This window comes from Epinephelus lanceolatus, chromosome 6 (genome assembly GCF_041903045.1).
Source record: "Epinephelus lanceolatus isolate andai-2023 chromosome 6, ASM4190304v1, whole genome shotgun sequence".
In the NCBI taxonomy this organism is placed as follows: Eukaryota; Metazoa; Chordata; class Actinopteri; order Perciformes; family Serranidae; genus Epinephelus; species Epinephelus lanceolatus.
In genome coordinates, this window is record NC_135739.1 from 6,247,871 (window position 1) to 6,273,023 (window position 25,153).

At 43.3% G+C, this 25,153-nt stretch overlaps 3 protein-coding genes across 5 annotated transcripts; 1 reads left to right on the plus strand and 2 right to left on the minus strand.

Moving 5' to 3' along the window:
- The first annotated feature begins 2 nt into the window (after positions 1 to 2).
- LOC117254264 (uncharacterized) lies at positions 3 to 2,168 on the plus strand. 2 transcript variants are annotated; one of them, XM_033622415.2, is made up of 4 exons: positions 3 to 291; positions 409 to 659; positions 833 to 971; positions 1,168 to 2,168. In XM_033622415.2, exons 1-4 carry the CDS (start codon positions 43 to 45, stop codon positions 1,906 to 1,908), a joined length of 1,380 nt encoding a protein of 459 aa, XP_033478306.2. In that variant the 5' UTR covers positions 3 to 42; the 3' UTR covers positions 1,909 to 2,168. The 2 variants fall into 2 exon arrangements, with proteins under 2 accessions (XP_033478306.2, XP_033478304.2); XM_033622413.2 differs by having other exon boundaries at positions 3 to 659.
- A 133-nt stretch (positions 2,169 to 2,301) lies between these two features.
- Positions 2,302 to 11,188, minus strand: LOC117253712 (uncharacterized). 2 transcript variants are annotated; one of them, XM_033621334.2, is made up of 8 exons: positions 10,900 to 11,188; positions 10,705 to 10,742; positions 9,945 to 10,035; positions 7,176 to 7,376; positions 5,838 to 5,974; positions 5,465 to 5,731; positions 5,165 to 5,373; positions 2,302 to 5,050 (listed from the first exon to the last, which is right to left on the minus strand). In XM_033621334.2, the coding sequence occupies exons 1-8, from the start codon at positions 11,173 to 11,175 to the stop codon at positions 4,566 to 4,568; spliced, it is 1,704 nt and encodes a 567-aa protein (XP_033477225.1). In that variant the 5' UTR covers positions 11,176 to 11,188; the 3' UTR covers positions 2,302 to 4,565. The 2 variants fall into 2 exon arrangements, with proteins under 2 accessions (XP_033477225.1, XP_033477227.1); XM_033621336.2 differs by having other exon boundaries at positions 4,878 to 5,046.
- A 4,421-nt stretch (positions 11,189 to 15,609) lies between these two features.
- Positions 15,610 to 21,968, minus strand: c1qtnf7 (C1q and TNF related 7). The gene is made up of 3 exons (XM_033621291.2): positions 21,751 to 21,968; positions 19,433 to 19,669; positions 15,610 to 16,465 (listed from the first exon to the last, which is right to left on the minus strand). Exons 1-3 carry the CDS (start codon positions 21,770 to 21,772, stop codon positions 15,837 to 15,839), a joined length of 888 nt encoding a protein of 295 aa, XP_033477182.1. The 5' UTR covers positions 21,773 to 21,968; the 3' UTR covers positions 15,610 to 15,836.
- Positions 21,969 to 25,153: the final 3,185 nt, after the last annotated feature.

Genomic DNA, 25,153 nt, shown 5'->3' on the forward strand with positions numbered 1-25,153 from the left:
AGTTTCCGGTTCAGTTCCCACTCCAGTCACTACGGCGGTAAAATGAATCAGTATCAAGACGTGGGCGCTGTAACTGTACGAAAAAGGAAGAAATATAATGTCAGGGATGCTTTTAAGTTTCAGAGAACGACGGGTGGCTCTAATGAGCACTGCTGTGTGCCACTTTGTACCGCTTCAAGTCGCTATAACAGCGAACTCAGCTTCCACCGCTTCCCGAAACAAAACGGACTTCGTGAGGAGTGGCTGCACCAGATTCGCAGGACGGGATTTACGGTAACTCCGCATACGAAGGTATGCGGCCGACATTTCGAAAAATTCCACATTCGTGTTACTGTTAATGGTAGACGGGTTTTAGCTGCAAGCGCCGTGCCAACATTGTTTGCATGGAACAACTATGCTACCAGCAAGACAGGGGCCGGGACTCGACCGACATCAAGTCCGGATCCAAGCCCAATGGAGACCGAGGAGGAGATGGTCCCAATGCTCGAGGACCACGACTACGGAGCCTGTCGCGTGGTGTGCGTGAACCGGGAGCGGTATGAAAAAATGCGTGAGGAAATCGAGGCGCTGAGACAGCAGCTCCACACACTCCATATGGAGAAATCATTTGGACTCGAGCGGTTTGCTTCGTCACCAGAGGACATCAGATTTTACACCGGGTAAGATATCTACAACAAATCTATCAAGCTAAGTTAATAGTTGTAAGATCAACGTTTGACGCTACAAGTGGTTGCATCTATTGTCTGTTTTACTATTTTCTCTCTGTCTTCTTATTCTAATGTCGAACTTGTATGATAACTAATTCAGCTGTAATACTGTATCTATATTTTAGATTCCCCTCATATGAGCATCTGATGGCGTTTTGGAACCTGATCAGTACAGCTACAGCCAAACTGGTTAGGGTCACCACCAGAGCAAGGAAAACCTATGCCACTAGCACAACAACTGAAAGCCCCTTAACCAGACCGACTGTAAGTACCCCTCCCCCAACCACACACACACACACACACACACACACACACACACACACACAAAGACAAAGTCTCAGCGACACAAAGACACACACAGACTTAGAGACAAAGACAAAGACTCAGCGACACAAAGACACACACACAAAATTGAAAATGATGATTTTGAACTAACACTCATTAAACATTTCTCCCCCAGAAACTGCTGCCGATAGACGAACTCTTCCTCTTCCTGACATATCTGTCCACCGGCTGTACCCAGAGGGAGCTGGGCCATAGATTTAACATCCACCGAGCCACAGTCAGCCGAGTCATCGTGACCTGGGCCAACTTCCTCTACAGCCTACTGGGCTCGGTCTGTACATGGATGTCTCCAGCAGCTGTGAAGGCCAGTCTTCCACGTGTCTTTCATGGCAGCTACAGCGACACACAAGTAGTCCTTGACTGCACAGAGCTACGGTGTCAAACTCCTTCATCCCTGCTCCCTCAGAGTGAAGACTTCTCCAACTACAAGTCCCACCGCACCTTCAAGGCCATGGTGGGAATGTCCCCTCACGGAGCCCTGACTTTTGTGTCAGTACTCTTTGAGGGTTCCATGAGCAACAGGGAGGTGTTTCGTCAGTCAGGGATTACATCACTCTTAACACCTGACATGGCCATCATGGTTGATAAGGGCTTCATGGTGGATGACCTTGTACCTGGGACTGTTCATTGTCCTGCCTTCCTCTCCAAGAAGATGCAAATGCCGGAGGTGGATGTTCCGAAAACGCAGTCCATTGCTCGTTTGAGCGTGCACGTCGAGAGGATGATCCGAAGAGTTAAAGAAAATAAACTCTTTGATACCATTATCCCTCTCTCCATCGCAGGGAGCATAAACCAGCTCTTCACAGTCACATGTCTCCTCTCAAACTACCAAAATGGACCTCTTGTCAAGAAATAGAGATATGAAGTTTAAAATTGTGGCCATATCACCATATCCTCCTTCTGATGAACTTAACATGAACATGTTTATTCCTCAGCTTTGTAAATTACATTTTTCATAGCGAGTCTTATTTTTGTACAGTTGATTGATTCTCTCTCACATCTTTTATTTACTTAACACTTCTTAAGGCTAAATTTTGTTTTGAGATTGTGCAATTTTGCACAAAGTAATGTACGTGACATACTATGTATTTCTGTAAGTAAACTGTGAACAAACAAGTGCACATTTTCTGCAGTTACTCACTCATGAATGTCTTAACATTTCAGCCTGAAGGCTCTACAAGCGCAGCTCAATAAATTATAATATCATGGAAAAGATCATTTATTTAATTAATTCAATTCAGAAAGGCAAACTCATTTCATAGATTCACTACACATAAAGGGCAGTATTTCAGGAATTTGTTGTAAAACAATGTAAAATGATGGAATTAATTCCTGACGATATTGTAAACAAATGGAAGAATTGTTTAGTTTAGAAAAAAATAATTGATCTGTTAAACTCCAGTCACATGTAGATGTAATGTGTGGTGTGGAAATTGAAACTAGAAATCTGCTGATTATTACAATTCTAGCAATGGCAAAATTTTATATATACAAATCTAAATTCATATTAAAAAAAGTATCTTGGGGTCTTGTTCATGAGTGAGGGTAGAATGGAGCGTGAGATGGATCGGTGGGTCGGTGCTGCTTCTGTAGTGATGCGGGCGCTGTGCCAGTCCGTCGTGGTGAAGAGGGAGCTGAGCCAGAAAGCAAAGCTTTCAATTTACTGGTCCATCTACGTCCCAACCCTCACCTATGGTGATGAGCTCTGGGTAGTGACCGAAAGAATGAGATTGCAGATATAAGTGGTGGAAATGAGTTTCCTCCGTGGTGTGGCTGGGCTCAGCCTTAGAGATAGGGTGAGGGGCTCAGACATCTGGAGGGAGCTCGGAGTAGAGCCGCTGCTCCTTAGCGTCGAAAGGGGTCAGTTGAGGTGGTTGTGGCATCTGATCAGGATCCTCCTGGGCGCCTCCCGCTGGAGGTGTTCCGGGTACATCCCACTGGTAGGAGGTCCTGGGGCAGACCCAGGACACCTTGAAGGGATTACATATCTCATCTGGCCTGGGAACACCTTGGGGTCCCCCAGGAGGAGCTGGAAAGTGTTGCTGGGGAGAGGGATATCTGGGGTGCTTTGCTTGGCCTGCTGCCACCGCAACCCGGCCCTGGATAAGTGGATGAAGATGGGTGGATGGATGGATGGATGGATGGGTTGAACTTAATTTAACTCTACACAGTTTAACTCCTGTTTCATATAACATTTGATTCTCTGCAAATTGTGAACTCCTAACCATTATTCAATGAACATTTTACATTCAATCTTGAACCATATGTTACTATCAAGGACAACAAAAGGTTAGATAACACTGTAAGATAACAAAATAGGCCAAGTTATTTTAAAGCACATCTGTTAAAATAACATTTATTTTATCTAGGGAAAAAAAATTATACTTATTATCTTCACATATGCCCCTCATAAGTATTTGTGCAAATTTAGTTAATTGACGAATCAGATCTTTCTTATTTCATAATAAAGACCAACTAGAAAATTAAGGCAGAGGCGAGGGACATCTCGTACATCCTGGGGGCACATACTAAATGGTAAACGGATGGACCTGCACTTGTATAAGTCACTTGTTCTAGTCTTCTGAAACTCAAAGTGCTTTTTACACAAGTCACATTCTCCCATTCACACACACATTCATACACTTGTGGCCGAGACTACTATACAAGGTGCCACCTGCTACTCAGTTTTTAACACACTCACACCGATGGAACAGCCACCAGGAGCAATTTGGGGTTCAGTATCTTGCTCAAGGATACTACAACATGCGGTCTGCAGGTTAACCACTGATGTTTCGATTAGTGAACAACCCGCTGTGTCACAGCCGCCCACCTACTAGGCCACACTATAGTAGAGATGATCCAGGCAGGAACTGAAGAGCAACTGAAGCATAGGAGACAGGACTAATCCAAAAGTGTTCAAATTTTTTTTTTTTTTTACAAAAATTAAAATCATAATTAATATATAAATGTAGTAAAAGGTGCAGCTCTTTTGCCCTTTCTCAGCTACCCAGGCCAGCGTAGGCTCATGGCTCTGGATGATACTCTGAATCCAGTTCCCCCACGGTTTGCCAATGGCCTCTGAACACCTTAGCTTTGGAGTTTAAATATATACTGTGTATATATATATATATATATATATATATATATATATATATATATATATATATATATATATATATATATGATATATAATACAGATAAAGCAAGGCACCCAAACAGCACTATGTACTGTTGTACAACAGTACAACAGAGTACCATAGCACAACATTCAGCACATTCCATGCTCACTTTCCAGACACCCCGCGACAAATACACTGGTTGCAGTCACATTAGTCCTTCAACCCATCACAGTGCAGGCAATGACACCGGCATGGTGCTTATACACACAGTTGGTACAAACAAGAGTTGAGGTATGATCAATTACAGACACGTTTTATGTTGTAAAAACACACACACACACGCCACTCAGACCAAAATTCCTGAGGTACCAGACGTGCCTTGGGCATCCAGCCTTTACGGGGAGGGGGCTTGATAAGGGGCACAGTGGTCATGTGTCCAGCCTCTAAGGAGAGAAGAGGAAGGTGAGGGGCACTGTGACAGAGCATGCAATATTCTGGGTTGCTGCGATACACCTCTACAGCTTGATAAGCTTTGAGTCCCAGACGTCGCTCCTTTTGGGTTGCTGTAGCGATGGTCCATGGTTGCTCCCTTGTTTTTCCCCGCACCAAGTTGACGTCTACCCCTGAGCTTTACCCTTTGGCTGGCCACAGAGTTATGGTTAGCGGCCCGCCATAGATCTTGTGACTGTTTCAAAGCCAGGTTGTTGGCACCACAGCGGCCGAACTTGTGCATTGCCGCCTGCATCATGGAGGGATTTCGCTTCAGCCTGTTGAAGGCCTTTAAAAAAGCTGATCCGGCCACCTGAAATTCTTCACTGCTCTGCACCATTGCTGCAAATTCCTGGCTCATGGAGTCCCACTCCTGTGTGCTGACTCTAGCTGGAAACAAAAAAAAACTTAAATGTCCAACAGGGCAAAGGATTAACCCTTATTTTTAATCAGCAAGCCATATACTCATATGCATAATTGTGAATCTATTTTAGTTGAACTAACCTTCCAGTGTTTCATCAGCCTCAAGCTCCTCAACAGCTTCCATGGATGTTTCTGGAGTACAACTGCTAAGATCTGAAGTGAGATGTGACCCACCAGATACTTTAATTGAACAATCCTGATCCTGAAGAGGCTTCAGTAAGCCCTCATGGACGTGGACATCATCCTGTGCACTGCATATGTATTCCTTATGGAATATCTTATAGTAAAGTCTGAAAAACATGACATTAACAGCATAATTAACTCAGATCTGAAATACTGTTTGATATAAACATAGTATGAATAACCAGTCATGATAAATACCTATAGCAGAACTGCAGGTCAGGACAGATGGAGCGGTCTGCTGAAGCACTGACGTAATCATTCCCGAACTGAACTTGCAGATCATGTTTAAGAACATTCAGTGCAGAGGATGGTGAGCGCCCTGCTTTAAACAACTCTGTCAGCTGCTCCACAGCCTTGCTGCCCACATCCCGGTGACGCAGAGCATCCGGTGCATGAATGTTGTGGTTGTGAACATTCACGACGTCCACTAGTGTGGGGTAGGTCGGAATGTGGGGATCGGTACTTCTGGGTGGAAAAGAGCAACAATCATTCTGTTAAACTGATTTATACAGACATGTATTATCACATGAACACAATCATTGCTTAGAATATGAAGTAGGGTTTGTTTAACCTGCTCGGCCGTCCCAAGGAGATCTCAGTGCGTGCAATGGCAACTTTGAGTTTTGCAGGGCAATCTGTATTTTTGGACGTCCCATTACTCTTTCGTGTCGCCCTGGGCCTGGTGTTATGCTGGCACCGGTATTCTGTCTAAATTATTACGGAAAACTGAATTAGAATTTTTGAGTCATGATGAAGAAAACATGTTTTATGAGGCCACAGTGATCCAAGTAAATGTTTTTTGCCAAATTTGAAGAAAATTCCCTGAAGGCGTTCTTGAGATATCGCATTCATGACAATGGGACATACATATGTATGTACAGATGTTCAGATGGACGCACAACCCAAAACATAATGCCTCCGACTGTGGCTATCACTGGCGCTGAGGCATAAAAATGATAAGAGGAAGTACAGACAGTCCACAGTCAAGTTGGATAGATAAGCATAGAGGAATTTTTGGCACCTTCCGAAAGGTTTGAGCCAAAGGAAATTCACCAGCGCCAAACTGAAAAGAACTGAGAATAAAACAGTGATTTAGATCCTCTTAAAAATGTGTTTGATAGAAATATAACAAACAACTTGAACAATCAGAATATTGACTTAAATATGACATCATTAACTTCCAGCAGTCACCTTCATTCTCATCCACAGCTGTTATATCTTACACATGCGGCTGGCGCTGAATAAGCCAGCTAAGCTGCATTGTTTAGACTGGGCCTGAACACTCCACTGTGAAGCTAGCACTAATGGGAGAGACAGACCAAAGACCAAAACAACCTAATTGAGACTGCTTAAGAAGGTGGGTCTCAGTCTGCTTCCAAGCAGATTCTGTTGCATTTCTTTTGTTTTGTGAAAGCAAACCAACTGCAAACAGGATTTTAAGAGAGCAGAGATGTGATTATAGCATGATTTTAAAAGATTAACAACTAAATCCATCTGCTGATTGTGAAGTATGTTCAGGAGAATTTGATTTCTCCACGTGGGTCCTGATGATGCAGGATGACAGTCACTAAACTGTCCACTATGGATACGAATCATAAAACTTTTTTTTTTTTTTTTAAAGATATTTTTTGGGCATTTTTTGCCTTTAATTGACAGGACAGTGAAGCATGAAGGGGGAAAGAGAGAGGGAGAGACATGCAGCAGAGGGCCATAGGCTGGACTCGAACCCGGGCCACTGCGGCAACAGCCTTGTACATGGGGCGCTTGCTCTACCACTAAGCCACCGACACCCCATGAATCATAAAACTTTTAAACGTTCATATTGATAGAAGTGGCAGATTAGGAAAATTGAATGAATGGCCAGAAATGTTGTCACAACACCAACTGTGTGAAGAAGTGATAAACCTACTTTGAAGATGACCTTTGAACCCTTAGTAGGCCTCGTGTAGTCCACTCTCCACGTAACTGGCATTAACTTCAGCCACACCAGTATCTCCTCCTTTGATGTGAGGGACATCCGTAGGGTGGCTTCAAAATCCGTGTGGTCACTGGTCACGTTCACTTCTTTGTAACTGCATATATGATACTGATACTCCTTTGGCAAGAAGTCCTTCAACACAGACAAGATGAAGTTACTAAGAGGACAATTAAAGTATGACATCTGTTCGTCTAAAAAACTAACATTCCAGTTTGTTTACCTCAATAAACACTGATCACAGGTTTTGTTAAAAGATGAGCCTTAGGTTAAAGAAAACTTGGCGTGGGAGCCACTTCACCTCTCAGCAAGACAGTTAAAGGGAAATTTCGGTTTATTTCAACCTGTCTCCTATCGTCCTAAATTTGTTTCAAGTGACTAGTGACATAAAAATAATAGTTAGCATGTTAGCCGTTAGCCTAGATACAGCCGGGGCGCATAGTAGCGTCAGACCTGTTAAAACGTAAGTGAACGGGCAACCTTCAAGTACAAAGTTAGTCCACTAAACAAGCTATTTTTCCACAAAGACCGCCTCATATCATTAGGATAAATGTCAGAGAACATTTAGAAAACGACATGTAAATGTGTTGTCTTACCTTACCGGTGTGCTGCCATGTTTGTTGTTTACCATTTAGCTCTGCTTTCCAAAGCAGCGATCTCATACCGTGCCTGAAATCTCGCGAGAACAAGCAGCAACAGCTGGAAGGCAGAACCGGACAGTAGCCTGAAAAGTTCATTCATTTATTTTATGAAAGATTTATAGAATAATGGCTGACTTTTTGCCAGACTTCGACTTTGTGGGGGAGGAATTTGATTTTGCAGGGTTTGATGGCCGACTTTATTTATTTGAGCCAGAATACACTGATGAAGAGCTTCGTGAAATTGAAGAACAGAGGAGGAGAGAGAGAGAGGCGCAACAGGTAGAGGATGAGAGAGGAGGAATGGCTGCTGTAAGGCTGCGTAGCTCTGGAGATTGGTGGTGTACCTGTGAATGCTGTGCCCCAGTGCCCACAGAAGAGGAATGCCTCTGTTGCAAGGAATGGGACCGGTTGCAGCCTAATAAGGCCTTATTAGGCTGCAACCGGTCTGGATGGTCTAGGTCTGGATGTGACCGAGGACGAGACACCTCCACCTGGAGTAGTATCCAGCTGGGCTTTATCTAGAGCTGGCGAGATATATTTCGGCTGCGCTTTGGAAAGCAGAGCTAGATGGTAAACAAACATGGCAGCACACCAGTAAGGTAAGACAACATGTTTACATGTCGTTTTCTATATGTTTTCTGACATTTATCCTAACGATATGAGGCGGTCTTTGTGGAAAAATAGCTTGTTCAGTGGACTAACTTTGCACTTGAAGGTTGCTCGTTCACTTACGTTTTAACAGGTCTGACGCTACTATGCGCCCCGGCTGTATCTAGGCTAACGGCTAACATGCTAACTATTATTTTTATGTCACTAGTCACTTGAAACAAATTTAGGACAATAGGAGACAGGTTGAAATAAACCGAAATTTCCCTTTAAGAATATTGTTTATTCAATATATGTACCTTCGTGTCACCTTTGTCATCTTCAGTCACCAAAGTGGGTCTCGTCCTGACAGGTAAAGTAGCCAAGCAAAATTAGCCCTGCCTGTGTGTCATGTGCTTCTTTGCTCATCATCACCAGTCCACTGAAGCAATAAATTCCTCAGTGAGTGCTATATTGACTGACAAAGCTGAGCTGCAAAATCTGTTATTCTTCCTGCATCTAGCGCCATCATTTCACGTGACAGTGACATAGTTGGATAGTTGGAAGGGGTAAACTCGCTATGCTTCTAACAATGAAAAGAGTAACCCAAAATATGAGTGCAGAGGATGTTGTGTTTCAGCTGACTCAGATATTCAGCTGTATTTATGTGAGATGGATTCCCTCCTCTGGGTTGGGGGAGAGCTCCTGTCCCAAGTGAAGGAGTTCAAGTATCTCAGGGTCTTGTTCAGCAGTGAGGGTAATATAGAGCATGAGTTGGATCGGCGGTTTGGTGCAGCATCAGCAGTAATGCATCCATCTACTTCCAAACCCTCACCTATGGTCATGAGCTTTGGGTAGTGACAGAAAGAATAAGACCACGAATACAAGCAGCCAAAATGAGTTTCCACCATAGAGTCTCTGGGCTCAGCCTTAGAGTTAGGGGGAGGAGCTCAGACATCCAGAGGGAGCTTGGAGTAGAGCTGCTGCTCCTTCTATTAAAAAGGGGTCAGTTGAGGTGGTTCAGGCATCTGATCAGGATGACTCATGGGTGATTCCCATTAGAGGATTTCCGGGCACGTCCAACTGGTAGGAGGCCCCAGGGTAGATTCAGAACACGCTGGAAAATTATATAAGTCATCAGGCCTAGGGAACACCTCGGGATCCTCCAGGAGGTGATGGAAAAAGTTAGTGAGGGGAGAGGGATGTGTGGAGTATCTCGCTCAGCCTGCTGCCCCCGTGACCTGGCCCCGGGTAAGCAGATGAACATGGATGGTTGGAAACGCAGCGGAGAGTGGCTGTGGCTGCATGAGAGGAAAGGGATCCTCCAGAACCAGTCAACTAGATTTACCATCAACACAGATTGGACGTCCACATAAAAGGTGGCAAATTTTCCCCTCAAAATCACTACGGTTATACAAACACATAATGCAGTGGGACTCAGCACTACATTTTCGCAGGGTGTTTCAAAACCACTTACCATCAATTCAGAATACTGGTCTATGTTCTCAGAAGGAGCTGTGCAGGGAAACCGCTTTGCGTTGCTGATGCGAGGTTTGAGATTTCCTCCCCTATCAACATGAACAATTGCTTTAGTTGCTGTGTCAAGATTAGCTAGGTCACTTGTCAGCTACTTCAACACCAAACTACGATATTACTAACCTGTCCTTTCAGTATTTAGCAGGCTTTTTTGTCGATTAGCCTTAAATACCTGATTTCATGGCTGTTTTTCTAAAACATTGTGATGCATGTTACAATGTCTTTAGACTTTTTTTTGCAGCAAAACTACAGGAGAAGTGAAAATTGCAAAAATAACTGCGATTCTTTCATACAGAATTCATTAAAAACCAATGCAACTTATTCCAGTGAGAATAAACCCCCATTAATCTGAGTGTTCTACATAACATGTTGGTGAAGATTCTCAGTCATCCAGGATTTGGTCATCTTAAGTGCTATCATAGGCAACTGGACTTGCTTGAGTTTCTTGAAGACACGTCACCTCTCTCATCCAAGAGGCTTCAGTTCTAACAGACTGATGTAAAACTCCGATACGTCACACCAGTCTGTTGGAAGAGAAGAAGCCTCTTGGATGAGAGGTGACACGTCTTCAAGAAACTGCGATATAGCACTTGAGATGCTCTTCGTAACCTTACCAAAAACACTTAAGATGATAAAAATTCTGTAACCAAATGTGCTTAATTTGTAAATGAAGAAGTGCACATGGGTTCTTTATTGAATACCTTTTTCTCCTCAGGAATCTCATAGCAGGGTTTTCACCCTGAGGGAAAAAAAAGATGACATCATCAAGATATCATACAATCACAACTGGTTAATAAATCCCACACATTCTTTTTTTTTTATGTCTAAACTATTTTCAAACAGACAAACACGATTTATGCTAAATTAATTACACATGCATATTTAATCAGACATACTTTGATTCTTTCAGCACTTGTAACAGCTCTGGATACAACAGCCTCTGTTGCCATGACTTGTCTTGTCTGATGTCCAAGATTTTCAGCTACTCTCCGGATGTGTTTTGCGGTAGTAAAGTGTTTGTTAATTGATGACTTCCGTTTGTGTTCCAACAGAACGTCGCACGCGGTGCAAAATAGTTTACCTCCGCTTTCATACATTAAATCAGGAAACTGCCTCGCTCGGTCTTTGGCTGTAATTTTTGTTGCCACATGTGAAACGTTCCTGTCGCCCATGTCTGCGTCCTCACAGACAGAAACAAGGAAGTGAGTGTGGTGACGTCACGCACTGGGCTGCTGTGATTGGTGACACTCGTGGGAAACGAGGATGATTGGTGAGATTTGCGTTGGCGTTCCTTATTAATACATTTTGTAATCATAACACAACTTTAACTCTTCAAGGAAAAATGTTTTGTTCCATATGAGAGACAGAGAAAAAGAAAAACAAAACTTACATATACTGAAAGAGTTTGTTAATAGTTTAGTTTTTTTATTACAAGCTTTTGGGTGAGTTGATTTGAATACAGTCAGGTCCATAATTATTTGGACAATGATACAGTCCATCAATCAATGAATCAATGAATCAATTGGATTCAGGTCAGATGATATGACTTGGCCATTGCAGAACATTTCACTTCTTTGCCTTAAAAATGTCTTTGGTTGCTTTTGCAGTATGCTTCAGGTCATTGTCCAACTGCACTGTGAAGCATCGTCCAATGAGTTTTGAAACATTTGGTTGAATCTGAGCAGATAATGGTGCCCCAAACACTTCAGCTTTCATCCTGCTGCTCTTGTCAGCAGTCACATCATCAATAAATACAAGAGAACCAGTTCCACTGGCAGCCATACATGGCCATGACATAACAGTACCTCCACCATGCTTCACTGATGAGGTGGTGTGCTTTGGATCATGAGCAGTTCCTTCCCTTCTTCCTTCTCTTGTCTTCCCATCATTCTGGTAGTTGATCTTTGTTTTATCTGTCCATAGTATGCTGTTCCACAACTGTACAGGCTTTTTAGATGGTTTTTGACACACTCTAATCTGGCCTTCCATTTTTAAGGCTAACCAATGGTTTGCATCTTGTGATAAACCCTCTGTATTTATTCTAGTGAAGTCTTGTCTTGTTTACAAGAGCAGCAGGATGAAAGCTGAAGTGTTTGGGGCACCATTATCTGCTCAGATTCAACTAAATGTTTCAAAACTCATTGGACGATGCTTCACAGTGCAGATGGACATTGACCTGAAGCATATTGCAAAAGAAACCAAAGACATTTTTAAGGCAAAGAAGTGGAATGTTCTGCAATGGCCAAGTCATATCATCTGACCTGAATCCAATTGAGCATGCGTTTTTCTTGTTGAAGCCAAAACTGAGGGCAAAACACCCAAAACACAAGCAGGAAGTGCAGACGGCTGCAGTAAAGGGCTGGCAGAGCATCATCAGGGAAGAAACCCAGCATCTGATGATGCCTATGTGTCCAACACTTCAGGCAGTCATTGACTGTAAAGGATTTGCAACCAAGTATTAAAACTGACTGTTTAATTGATGATTATGTTAGTTTGTCCAAATACTTATGAGCCCTTAAAGTCAGGGGACTGTGTGAAGAAATGGTTGTAATTCCTACACGGTTCATGCTACATTTTTGAAAAAAGCCTTAAATGAAAGCTGAGAGTCTGCACTTTAAGCAGGTATTCATTGTTTCATTTAAAACCCATTGTGGTGGTGTACAGAGCCAAAATGATGACAACTGTATCATTGTCCAAATAATTATGGACCTGACTGTATATGTTGAGATCTGTTTGTTTAAATGCAATATAGGATGTTAACTTCCTCAATAGTTTAATTTTACAAATGTAAAATTTGGCTAAAACAATGGCAAATATATGTGATATGTTGTTCATTTCTGGAAAAGAAAACAAATGTTAATATAAATATAAATATAAATCATGTTCTTTAAGTAGAATTTCCTGCTTAATCCAACTGTAAATCAGCCCCACAATACTGTCATATGCAAACACTGAAAAAAAGAAATGTTACAGATCAGACACCAGCCAACAGGGAGCAGCACATGACTGGAGGTTACTGGTATATCTGAATTAGCGTCTGTGCTTCCTATCTGAGATCGTAGACCACTTTGTGCTTTGGTCCTCCTCACTGCGCCTCCTCTCCACCACTGAGCTCATTGCGCCCTAAGAGGGTACTGTGGAGGAGGCCTATGAGCACGAGAACCTTAAGTACGCCGAGCTGGCAATGTGGCTGAAAAGCAAAGGTTTACCCAGTTGACGTGGCCTGCAGAGGCTTCTCGGGCAAGTCACCTACCAGGCTGCTTAAAGAAATGGGAACTGGAGGCCAAGCCCAACGTCAGGCCATCAAAGCCCTCTCTGGCGCAGCTGAACAGGAAAGTCGGTGGCTATAGATTAAGAGGAGAGATGCCACTTGGGTCCTGAAATACCACTCACAACAGCAGGGTTTGAGGGAGTAAAAGCAGAGAGGGCACACATGGGACGCCAGGTGTTGCCGATGAGCCCTGTGGAGGTGTCGTGGGCCCATCATTGAAACACCAGTGAAGGAAGGTACCCACCTGATGACCCCAATGAAGCATTTACCCTCCCTAAACCCCCATCCCCTCCCTCAGTATGGCTCCAACTTTTACTCACAATCGCAAGTATGTGCAGCAATAATTGACCATTTAAACTCCACCTAAATTAAAGTTTGTTAAGTTTTTCTCCTGTTAGTTTCTTTTCTCTTCTCCCCTCTCTGTCCAAAATGAGTGAGTAAGGGGAGGTGGAGCGTACGGCCAGCACCAGCGGGGGAGAGTTCAGTCTGCGCAGACATCTCTCCTTGGCTCTGCCTTCACTATGCTCCTCCTTACTTTTCTATCTCCCTATGCTCTTTCCTCCTTTTCTATACATCTAACTTAAACACTAGTCATAGTCTCAGTATGTGCATTAAGGGACTGTAACATCAAGTCCTAAACTGAACTAGCATGTCCTCCACAAAATTACAGAAAGAGCATTTGTCTTCTGACGTACAGAAATTATTTCATAACAGGTTGATGTTGGGACCAGCCTGTTGCACCTCTGCCAGTGCCTGGGCACCAGCTGCAGGGACTACAGCTGGGAGCCATCCTTCAATAATGTTTAGCCCCTTTAATCACCAGAACATCTCAGAATGGTGGGGCAACCATCGGAGATGTCTCCCTGCAGCTCTCTGCAGCTGGATTCAGATTCCAGGTGGTTCCACTACATGGCTTCTTGGCTCCCCCAGTTCTTATATCTCCATTGTAGCCATAGCCAAAAGCTTCCCTTTTGACGCTTCTTCTGAGAGGTCTTTAAGGGCTTTCTTGACCTTTGGTGACATGAACCCTATGTCCCTTAGGAGGCGCCTGGTTGAGAGGCTTGTAAAGCTACAGCAGACAACTTCCACTGGGTAGGTTGTTGTTGTTTAGCCATTTTCTTGATATTAAGATTATATTAACAAATAATGGAATTTATCAGGACTAATTGTTTTGTAATTGAAAATTTAAAAAAAAACAAGCAGCAGCCTCTGGGGATGAAAAATAGAGCCAGTGCCAGAAACTGCAGTTCATTGAATGTCCACCAGAGGCTGGCTCCAAAACTGAGTCAATCCGCTTATATATGTTTACAGCCTAACACAAAAAAATGGTTTTGGTCTCTGTAGGGAATTTTAACATCCATGACAACTGTACAGGGGATGACTTTTTATGTAACTTTTTTAAGGCTTAAGGTAATGCATATTTCAGTTCGTTTTGATCGCCACCCCTCGCTCCTCCTTAGCCCCACCCTCTCGTCTAAATATGGTCACTTTTGGCTCCAAAAGCCAAGATGCCAAAATGCTGACCTTAAGGCTTCAAACTAAAACTTCACAAACCATAAGGGTGATGTCACTGTGTTCATGTCCATATTTGAACAGTCTGTGGGGAAAAAAATGCATTATCCAACCCCTTTTTCAGCACTTGTCATTCAAACAATTAGTGAATTGACAGATCGGCCCACTAAAGGGTCCAAGAAGCCGTAAATGCGTAATGCTAACCTGGTGTTCTCCTGTCAAGCTGTTGTGTTTTTGGCAGTAAAAAGAATGTTTGGCACAGTGTGAGACGGGGGCGCCAGATTGTGAGGTACAGGCTCTGTTATCTCAATGATCGAGGTGTATACGAGATAGAGTGGAGGTAGTGCATCAGGGTCTGTAATCAGGCACCTGGCTGCCATATGGATCATATGGATCAATGTTTTTTATCGTGGTGAGTTTGTCCAAATACTGTTGTTCGACCTCTGTAGCAGGCACAATAACACAACAACACCATCACACCATTTGGGGCAGGGGGCACAATCTTGTAAGGTTAACTCTGTTCCCAAAGTGTATCCTCAGTCCAACAACAATTACATTTACAATGTCTGGGCATGTGAGTGGAGGTAGTGCATTGGGGGCTGTAATCCAGCTCTGGTCTGCCAATTCACCCTCACAATATGGCGCCCCCTTCCAAAAAAATTAACAAGGCGTGACATCAACTTCACATTCTCCATAGCCAATAAAAACACTATGGCTGACCTGTTTTGACTCTTTATATTATATTTTACAGTATATTTGTCTCACACATGCTTCAGTTTAGCTTTTTTGTAAAGGAAACCCCCAAACAACTCCCTACAGTCAACAATGTTTATTTAAGTTATTATTGATCCAACTCCCAGCCAAAAAAACAAATAAAGAAATGTGTTCAAGCTTTATCAAATATTATAATTTCAAATCAGTAGATAGGTTTCTATAGTAATAATATAACTAACAGTACAAACATTTGTATAAAAATATAGTTTGGCCATACCATATGTGTAATAAAACTATCAAAACAACTAGCAGTTTGTGTTTTGTGTTTCCCAGGTTCTATGCATAGTCCTCGGCCAGTGCGTCAAAATAGTTTGTGTCTGCATAGAGAAGGAAGCCAGAGAACAAGCTGTCGGCCCAGCCCGGGTCTGCAAATAAACCATTCTGGTCGTGAAAGAAGATCTCCAGCCACACCTCATCTTCTGGGTTCAGGTACATCACAGTGGCCCCAGATGCTACGTCATGGTTTCCCGTGTTGGCATCAAAGGTTTTAATGCGGTACTGGCCATTCTGCACCAGACCGATGGCCAGATGTTTATTGGCCAATGTAATGTCATAGGAGAAATAATAAATGCCTGGGTATGCACAGATGAACTTGCCCGTCTGTGGGTTGTAGTGTCCGCCCTCATCAAACAGCACCTTGTTGAACTTGATGGGAGTGTTCTCTGCAGGGTAGCTGCTGGTGATCCCCACCGAGAAGGCAGATTTAGGCAGAAGGCTGCCACACTTGCAGGTTCCTGCAGTTCCACGTGGCCCTCTTTCGCCCTTCTCTCCTTTTTCTCCGTTGCGGCCTGGAGAACCAGGAAGGCCCACGTCTCCGTTCCCTCCTGTGGGGCCTCGTTTCCCTGCAGGGCCACGATCACCTCGGGTTCCTATCTTACCTGTCGGGCCAACTCTGCCCTTCAACCCTGAAACAGAAAAACCATGTTGGGGTCATTATTTCTGCACAGTCAGTGATAGAATAAAAAAAAATCTCTGCCATATGAGTCTGTCTCTGTTCTGCACTTGTTGAACCTGGCTATTAAAGTAATAGTCTATGGAAACACAAAGCCCCACCCAATGTTATGTATTAAGTCACCCTTGGAATAAAGCCACCTTGACATTTGAACAGCACAGATTCAGCTTGATTCATCCAAACTATCTTATATTCAGTTGACGACACGGTAAATACCCTGCAGATAGGGAACACTTCAAATCACCGTATGTTTGTGAAAACACAAGCAGAGTATTCTGAATGCGTAGCTTCATGCTCAGATGGAGGTATGTGTCTGAATTCCTGTTTCCACACATAATGGAAAACACAGGTGCACGATGCCTATCACTGACAGATTCATTGCAGCTAGATGGCATACATGATATCACTACAGTGGTGCTGCTGGTCCCTCCAAATATTTTTGCAGCTTTATAGCAGCTTGAAAATTTTACTTTATTTTCAAAGAAAGAAAATATGTTGTCCTTGTCGGCAGACATCTGTGTTAAAATTCTAACATATTTTGAATTCAACCTTCACTTACTAGCTTTGAAAAATGATTTTTGGGGCATTTATGGAGCCTTTATTAGATTGAAGTAGTAGAGAGATGACAGGAAATGAGCATGAATGGATTACTAAACAGGACAGACAGACACAGGCCCAGGAGCCCAGAGTTTCAGGGCAAAATGTCATTCAAATTAACTGGAAGAGACTCAAAATGGCCAACAACAACAACAACAACAACAACAACAACAACAACAATACCTGCAGAGACACAAAATAACTACAAAAATGGGCAAAATAACCACAAGGAGACACCAATTGACTGTGAAGCGACACAAATGACCAAAAAGACACAAAATGACCTCAGTAAGACACACAATGATGTAAGAGACTTAAACAGCTACAAAAAGACACAAAACAACCACAAGGAGACACAAAATAACGACAAAGACACGCAAAACCATCATAAAGTCTGTGTCTATGTAGAAGAGGTGGTGGGGCCCTTTGCATATCTGTGCCCAGGGGCCCATTGTCTCATAATCCGCCCATGGAAATAAGTAGGAAAAAGATGGGGAATAACCAATCGACAACCTCCAGAAGAAAAATGAAGCCAAATGAAGTGCCAAAAACTGCAGTCATCAAATGCAAGCTGGCTCCAGAAGTGAGCCAATCCCCATAGACCCGAATACCCAACTTTACAGCAGAAATGAACATGTTTACAGACTGGTTCAAAGAACGGTTTTGGTCTCCATAGCTAATTTCAACACTCATGACAGCTGTCCTGGGGTGAATTTTTATACATGTCACTTGGTTAACTGTTATTAAGGCTGAAAATTCTGCATATTTAAGGGTGGGGTGGCTTTGCAGGAAAGCCCAATCAGTCTTCTTTCAGCATTGGCAGTATGAAAACAAAATCAGGGAGTGCAGCAAAATGCCGCCCACCTACTTTTGTTTATACAGAATGCACCTTTTTCGGGGCAATGGGGGCATGAGCAAGTAACAAAATGCATAGCTCAGCATGTGACGTTAATAGTGACGTACTCCGAGGGAAGCCCTAGCTGGTCAGTCCTTCGGTGATTCTCTCATAAGTCGGCCCGTCCTTCACCACTCCCATCATTTGACGGTTAATGGCCTCTTCGTTTGCGAGGGCAAGGAGGGCGCACAATTCCTTGTCTCCCCAGTTGCTCATCTTTACAGTGTCTGTCAGGTTTGTGTTTCCCTCTTGCTACTAGTTGCTTGCTCATTCCTGCTATCAGCTGTTTCCTGTTTACCCACCGCCAGTGGGTCGCACGTGTGGCATCATCAACAGCTCCTCCCACAAGTCTTCAACAGCCCCTCCCGTGGCGGAAAGGCGCCTCTTTCTTTTTAAACCAAAAAGGTTCCGCCAATATGTCTACCCTACGAGGTGGAAAATTGGGCACCTCGGATCAACTCACCAATCCGCCTCTGTGTGTCTAAATGTTCGCAACTTGCTGGCAAAACGGCCCAACATTCGCGGAAAATCTGGCAGTGTAAAAGGGGCTTATGAGTCAGATCCACCCCTCACTCCTCCACAGCTCCACCCTCTTCTCCACATATGGTCACTTCTGGCTAAAAACAAAAACAAAATTGGTAGCATCCAAGTGGCAACACCCGGTCCTGAAAAATGAAGCCAGCATGGAGGTGCTAAAAACGGTGCAGTTCTTTGAATGGCCACTTGAGGCTGGCTCCAGAAGTGAATCAATCCCCATGGGGTGGGGGGGATTAGAGTTTTTATATAGCTCACCTGTTTACATTTTATTAAGGCCAAAACAGCAATGGCTAACTTGAGGTTTCAAAACCAAAGTCCACAACCTAGTGAATGACATCATGATAGCTACATCCATTATTTGATTAGAGTCAGTGGGAGTGACATTCAACAAAGGTCCCGGTCTGATTCAGGGTCAGTGTCCTAGCCACAGGGGCACCCCACTTCCAGTTGAAAGCTCTGGGGCTAGTAAGTGAGCCTTGAGTTCAGTATGGTTTGCTGTTGTGTCCTGCTGTTTCTTATTATAATGCACAGGAGGTGCAGTTTTCAAATACAGTGCTCATTAGCTTTGTACTGTCAGTGATGATCATGTCCTTCTGGGGAAGTTGGAGGCCTGAGGCCTGATAGATTTGTTATTCATCCTTAAGCCTACAGTGGGTGCTATTCTAAACAACTCCTGCATAGTTTGTCTGATACTTCATTTCATAACCATGCTATTAATGGAAAAGCATTTTTCAATGGAACTCATCACTTCATCTTCTCTACGTCAGCTCCTGCTCATGCCAGCTGTCAAGTAAAGGAAACTTCTCTGTGCCAGCTTCTCTCTTGCACAGAGCGGTAGTATTTATTTATCAGCACACATAAACTGATGCTGTACCTGTTTATGTTGTATACCTGTGTCTCCCTTTTCTCCCTTTTCACCCTTCCTGCCATCTCTGCCATCTCTTCCCGGGATACCCACATTCCCATCTGCTCCTGGGGGCCCGCTGGGACCGGGTTTGCCAGGCGGGCCCGGTGACCCGGGGACACTGCAGATCAGACGCGGTGCTCCTTTCAGTTTGGTCTCAAACAGCTGTCCGAAGACACAGTGGCACAGACAGACTACTCCCATCAACGTCCACATCCTCAGATCTGCAAATGCAAACAGTGAGAGAACTTTACTAACATTTAATATGCTTTTAGCACATCTCTGATGTGTTTGCACAGTGAGATTATTATTTATCTAAGCTCAGTGCTCAATATAAAGTATCAACTGTCTAAGATGAAAATTGTTGCAGATATTCAGAGCAAAGGGGAAAGAGAGAAAATAAAAAGTGGACAATGTGGCAGAAACAGTGTGTTGTGGTGCCAGACTCTTAAACAGGTTCTGTCCAGAGATGGAAACCAGTTATCAGTTTTAACAATACAACCATAAAACACTTACAATGGTGTTGTCATGGCCGCAGACAGAACAAAAACGTATCCGTGAATCTAATTTGTGATCAAGTGTGCAGCATGAGGCCAGATGTAAGCCTTGTAATGAGAAGCAATTGCTATTTGACTCTGTCTCACACACTGATGTTCTCATTCACCACAGAATTGCATGTGAGAGACCTCAAACGAAACCTTTGTCTCTGTTCCAATTTTTTTTGGCCTAAACATTCCCAAGTTATGACATAACACCCAGCACAATTTCTGTCAAGGGAACCTAATCATGAAGCAATGGCACTTGCGCAGACAGAAACATTACACATGTATGTTACAGGAAGAGAAAGACAAGATCTCATCACGTGTAATCATGTGTAACTGCGCTTCACTAACAGAAAATTACCATGAAGCTCAAAAGTTATAACACTGATGAAGATCCAGTAGTGGTGACTGAGGGACTGCACACAAGAATTGCATACTAATACCATCTATGGGCGCTTTCCAACAAGATGTTTGCTGCTAGGAGAAAATGTTTAGGGGGGGGTGACCAAATGCATAGAAAAGATTTATGGATTTGATGCTTGTTCTTTGCATTTTTGTCCACGTGGGTGTGAGAATGTGAGTTTTGCATCAGCTCTTTGGCTGCCTGTCAGTGGGAGCGTCGGAACATGTGTGTCAGGTTTACAGAGAGGGATCATCCACTTCTCTTGTCTTTCAAAATAAGTGCGTCTTTTTTATTGCAACATGTTGTCCTTGGCACCACGCGCTCTGTCTGTCAGCACAAGATGCCTGGATTATCAGACAAATGGTGTGTGTCCTAGCGGGGCAGTAAACACAATGAGATAAACAGGAAAGACACACAGGCGCGTGGACACGAAGAAGCTGAGGCTGCTCTGTGAAACACACAAAGCCCCCTCCATACTGAGCATGTTTTTGATTTTGAGGGTAATGACCTGGCCACGGAGCCAGTGTGAGGTCCTGTGAGAGAGAAACCCCGCCCGCCAATTCCGCTCTGCAGCAATGATGTCAGCATTAGTAGAACTGCTATTATTAAAGAAATGGTCGTCTCTGTACACACGCAGGTGCATGCATGAGGACATAAATGCATGTGGAAAAACACTCTCACATGTACGCTACTCATTAAATCATAAGTTACATCTTTAAAAAGGGAAATAAGTTCACAATAATTTCAAAATAAAGCCATTATTGTTCTTTGTGTTGATAATAAGTTTGTCTTCTATCAGGAGTTCCTCTAAAACAGTGAAATATCTAGCCTCTGATCATCTTCTCTTCCCAGTGAACAGGTGGAGCAAGGCGGATCCTACAGATAAAATGAAAAGACTGTGTTTGGCCATCCCTCACTGAAAATGTCTGTGTCCACTTTAAGCAGTGGCAGCCTCTATGATGGCCTCTGGGTGTTTGTAATTGATGTCAGACCCCAGTTTAGCAAAGATTCCTGAGGCGGAAGTTGATTTATAATACCAGGACATCATGTTGGAAAAGGTTTCAAAAGAACAAATCAGACATCAGGGAGATATTTCACCACATATATTTGTATAAATGCAGTTACACACACTTTGAAGCCATGCACACATACATGTGGGTGCAACTGTACACAAACACTGACACACACAGACAGGTATTTGCAAAGTTATTCAAGGTATTCGCTCTGCAAGTTCAGCTGCAGATCTTACAGACAGCAGTTTTTCTATGATGTCCATCTTTTTTAAAATATCCTGAATGAAAGATGTTCTGTGAAAGTCAGCAAACAGTACAGCACAGAGATATGTAATCAGTGTTCTTACCCCACAGTTGGCAGCTGTTCATCTCCAAAGCTGAAATCAAGTTTCTCAGTGAGTATCTCCGTCCTATCTGCTCAGATTCGGCTCTTTGTGATGATCTGACCCTTTGGTTAACATGTTATTCGTCTTTTCTTTCCCCTGCTGTGCTCTCAGATGTCTGCGAGCAGAGCTCAGCTGCTTCTCTCACTGCTGACAGCGTCTTGCAGTGCAGCAGCAGTCCGTGCTCACTCCATCCAACCCTCCCTCCCTCCCTCCCTCCTCACCACCTTCCCCCTTATCCACTCCCTTCTCTCTGTCTCATAAACGTCCCAAGGCAAACAACTATCACCCAGAGCAGCACAGCATGTACATACAGAATCTACTCCATTATGTCATGGATGAAGACTTCTTAAATACGAGACACCCAGAGAAGAAGCCAGCAGCTTGGATTCTCAATAAGGGCTGTTGTTCTATGGAAAGTCAGATTAATAAATGGAAGAAGTCATTTGCGCCTCGCTGACCTCAGTGTTGATCTCACTTGTATTTCTGACACTCACCCCTAGATGGGGCCAGAACTGATGTCAGGAGGAGTGTTGGGGGATTCAGTGGCACATAACAGAGGCCACCTTTACAGATCCAACATCATAATAGTATATTAGCATGACTAGATATTTAAAATTAAGTTCTTATTTCAGCCAATAAAGGTGTTAATGCTTGCTTACTTCATGTAACACAGGAGAGGTATTTTGTACAGTGGTTGCAAATGTACAGGTAGATGGATAAACACTGATCAGCCAGAACATTAAAACCACTTACAGGTGAAGTGAATTGATCATCTTGTTACCGCTTGGAAACCCAGAATCCTGGAATTGACGTGGGTAACACTTGACATGGATCACTCATCCAAATACTGTTAGAAACAAAGTACACCCCCTCGTGGCAACAGCATTTCCTTATGGTAGTGGCCACCCCCAGCAGGACAATGTGCCATGCTACACTATAAAAATGCTCAGGAATGGCCCGAGAAAGGTGACACAAAGCTCAAGGTGCAGACCTGGCCCCAAATTCCAATCTGATTGAGCGTCTGTGGGATGTTGCGGTGACCCAGAGGTCCTGTGTTCATGCCTTGACAGGTCAGAGCCAAGTCTGATCCACAGTGGGACTTCTGACTTGTAAAGGCATGGACACAGAACCTCTGGGGTACCGCAATGTCCCATGGATACTCCCGATCGATACCTGACGCTCTTTGTCACATTCTTTGGGCCATGCCTGAGCAGTTTTTATGGTGTGAATTGTCCTGCTGGGACCTCAGGACAGGACCTTCTGGTGAATCTTGTGGTGTCTGGCACCAGGACGTTGGTGGTGGTGGATCCTTTGAGTCATGTGGGTTGCAAGGTGGGGTACCAACATGTCCATGAATGCTTGATCAGATTTGGATCTGGAGATTTTGGAAGTCAGATGGACCTCTTTGTCACGTTCCTTGGGCCATTCCTGAGCAGTTTTTGCAGTGTGCTTTGTCCTGCTTGGGGGCCACTGCCATGAGGGGGTGTGCTTGGTCTCTAACAGGGTTTGTGCGGGTCGTGCTCATTAGGTGGCATCCACATTAATATCAGGACCAAAGTTTTCCCAGCAGAACAATGCATTGTGACGAGATGATAAGTGTTAATCACTTCACCTGTCTGTGGTGTTAATGTTGTGGCTGATCAGTGTAGATTCTCATGTGTATCATTATCGTCCATCAGTGGAAGAAGTATTTAGAACCTTTAAGTAAAAGCAGCAATATCACAGTGTAAAAATACTCCACTGTAAATAAAAATCCTGCATTCAATTCATTCTGCAGCGAGTGTGCCTTTCTTGGTTCCTTTGCTGTGTCTGTGCTTTCTAATTTCAGGGCTGCAGACCTTGATTGAGTGCAATCAGCATCATGTGACACACCTGGGCTCAGTGCAGCCTCCATGTACATATACGACAGAGCAGTCAGTCTGGTGTTGTTATACCTGCTCATCATACCTCTGATTTGTGTCTTTCATTCCTACTTTTCATTAGTTTTTACACCGCAACACCCAAACAGCACATTTTCACTCATTCATGCTGTACACAGCTGACACCACAGGTTTCCCCTATCTATTTGGTGACTTGTTTTGATTACTTTTTAGTTAATAAATCACATCATTTGTTAATTTAACTGTGTCTCCCGCTCTCTGTCCACTCTAAGAGTTGGGCTGTGACAGAGTTGGAAAGCAGGAAAAAAAGTTCTGCTTCACACATTTATATAAATTCTTTTGGGCTTTTCTGTAGTGTTTTGTAAAAAATTAGATCATTTATCTCTCCGGGCATCAGACAGTTACTTAACACAAACCATACGAGAGGTTTAGAGCAGAAATGTGTCTTTGGTAGAACTGCCAACAATTCATAGACAGCTGAAACATGACAAGACTCAAATAGACACTGCTGTTTAGTGAGGGGTTGAAATTCAAGCTGGTTGGGAATCAGTGATTTAATCTTTGACTATGCAGTTTAATAGGTCAATCATTAGTTTTTGTAAATTCTTAATCTGCAAAGTAACTTGTAATTATAGCTGTCAGATAAATGTAGTGAAGTGCATTGGGCAAAGAAGTATTTAGAGCCTTTAATTAAGTAAAAGTAGCAATACCATTCATTCATTTTATCACTTATCCTGTTTAGGGTCGCAGGGGAGCTGAAACCTTTCCCTGCTGACATTGGGTGAGAGGCAGGGTACACCCTGGACACCAGACTATCACAGGGCCGACACATAGAGACAGACAGCCATTCACACTCACATTCACACCCACAGAAACCCCCCGACCCATGGCACCACTGTGCCATCTAGTAGACATACCACAGTGTAAATTTACTTCATTACAAGTAAAAGTACTGCGTTCAAAAGCTTAGGTGGAGAAGTAAAGTATTAAATGTTCTCATTCTGCAGAAAATACCACCAGAGAGAAATAATGAAATAATAATGAAAGAAGTATTGATGCTGATTCATCAATGCATAATGCACATATAGCTCCAGGTGGAGCTGGTTTTAATGATTCTTTTATACAGTAAGCAAGTTAAGTCCAGTGGATCAGGTCCATGCCCCCTCCAAAGGGTCACAAGATAAATCTGGACATTAAAGGCTGGAATAAAGGAAAAACAAAGTTCTGCTTCACACACTTATATACGCTTTTTTTTTTTTTTTAAATGACATCATTTCCCCTCTGTGGGCCTCAGACTGTTATTTAACAGAAACTACGTGAGAAGTTTAGGATGGAAATGCGTCTCTAGTGAAATTACAAGCGGCCACAAATAGACAGGTGATTTTTATGGGGTCAAAAGTCAGACAGGTTGGAAACCATTGGTTTAATACTCAGCAGTGCACAGTATTTAATACGTTTATGACCTAATTATCCTTTTTATGTGA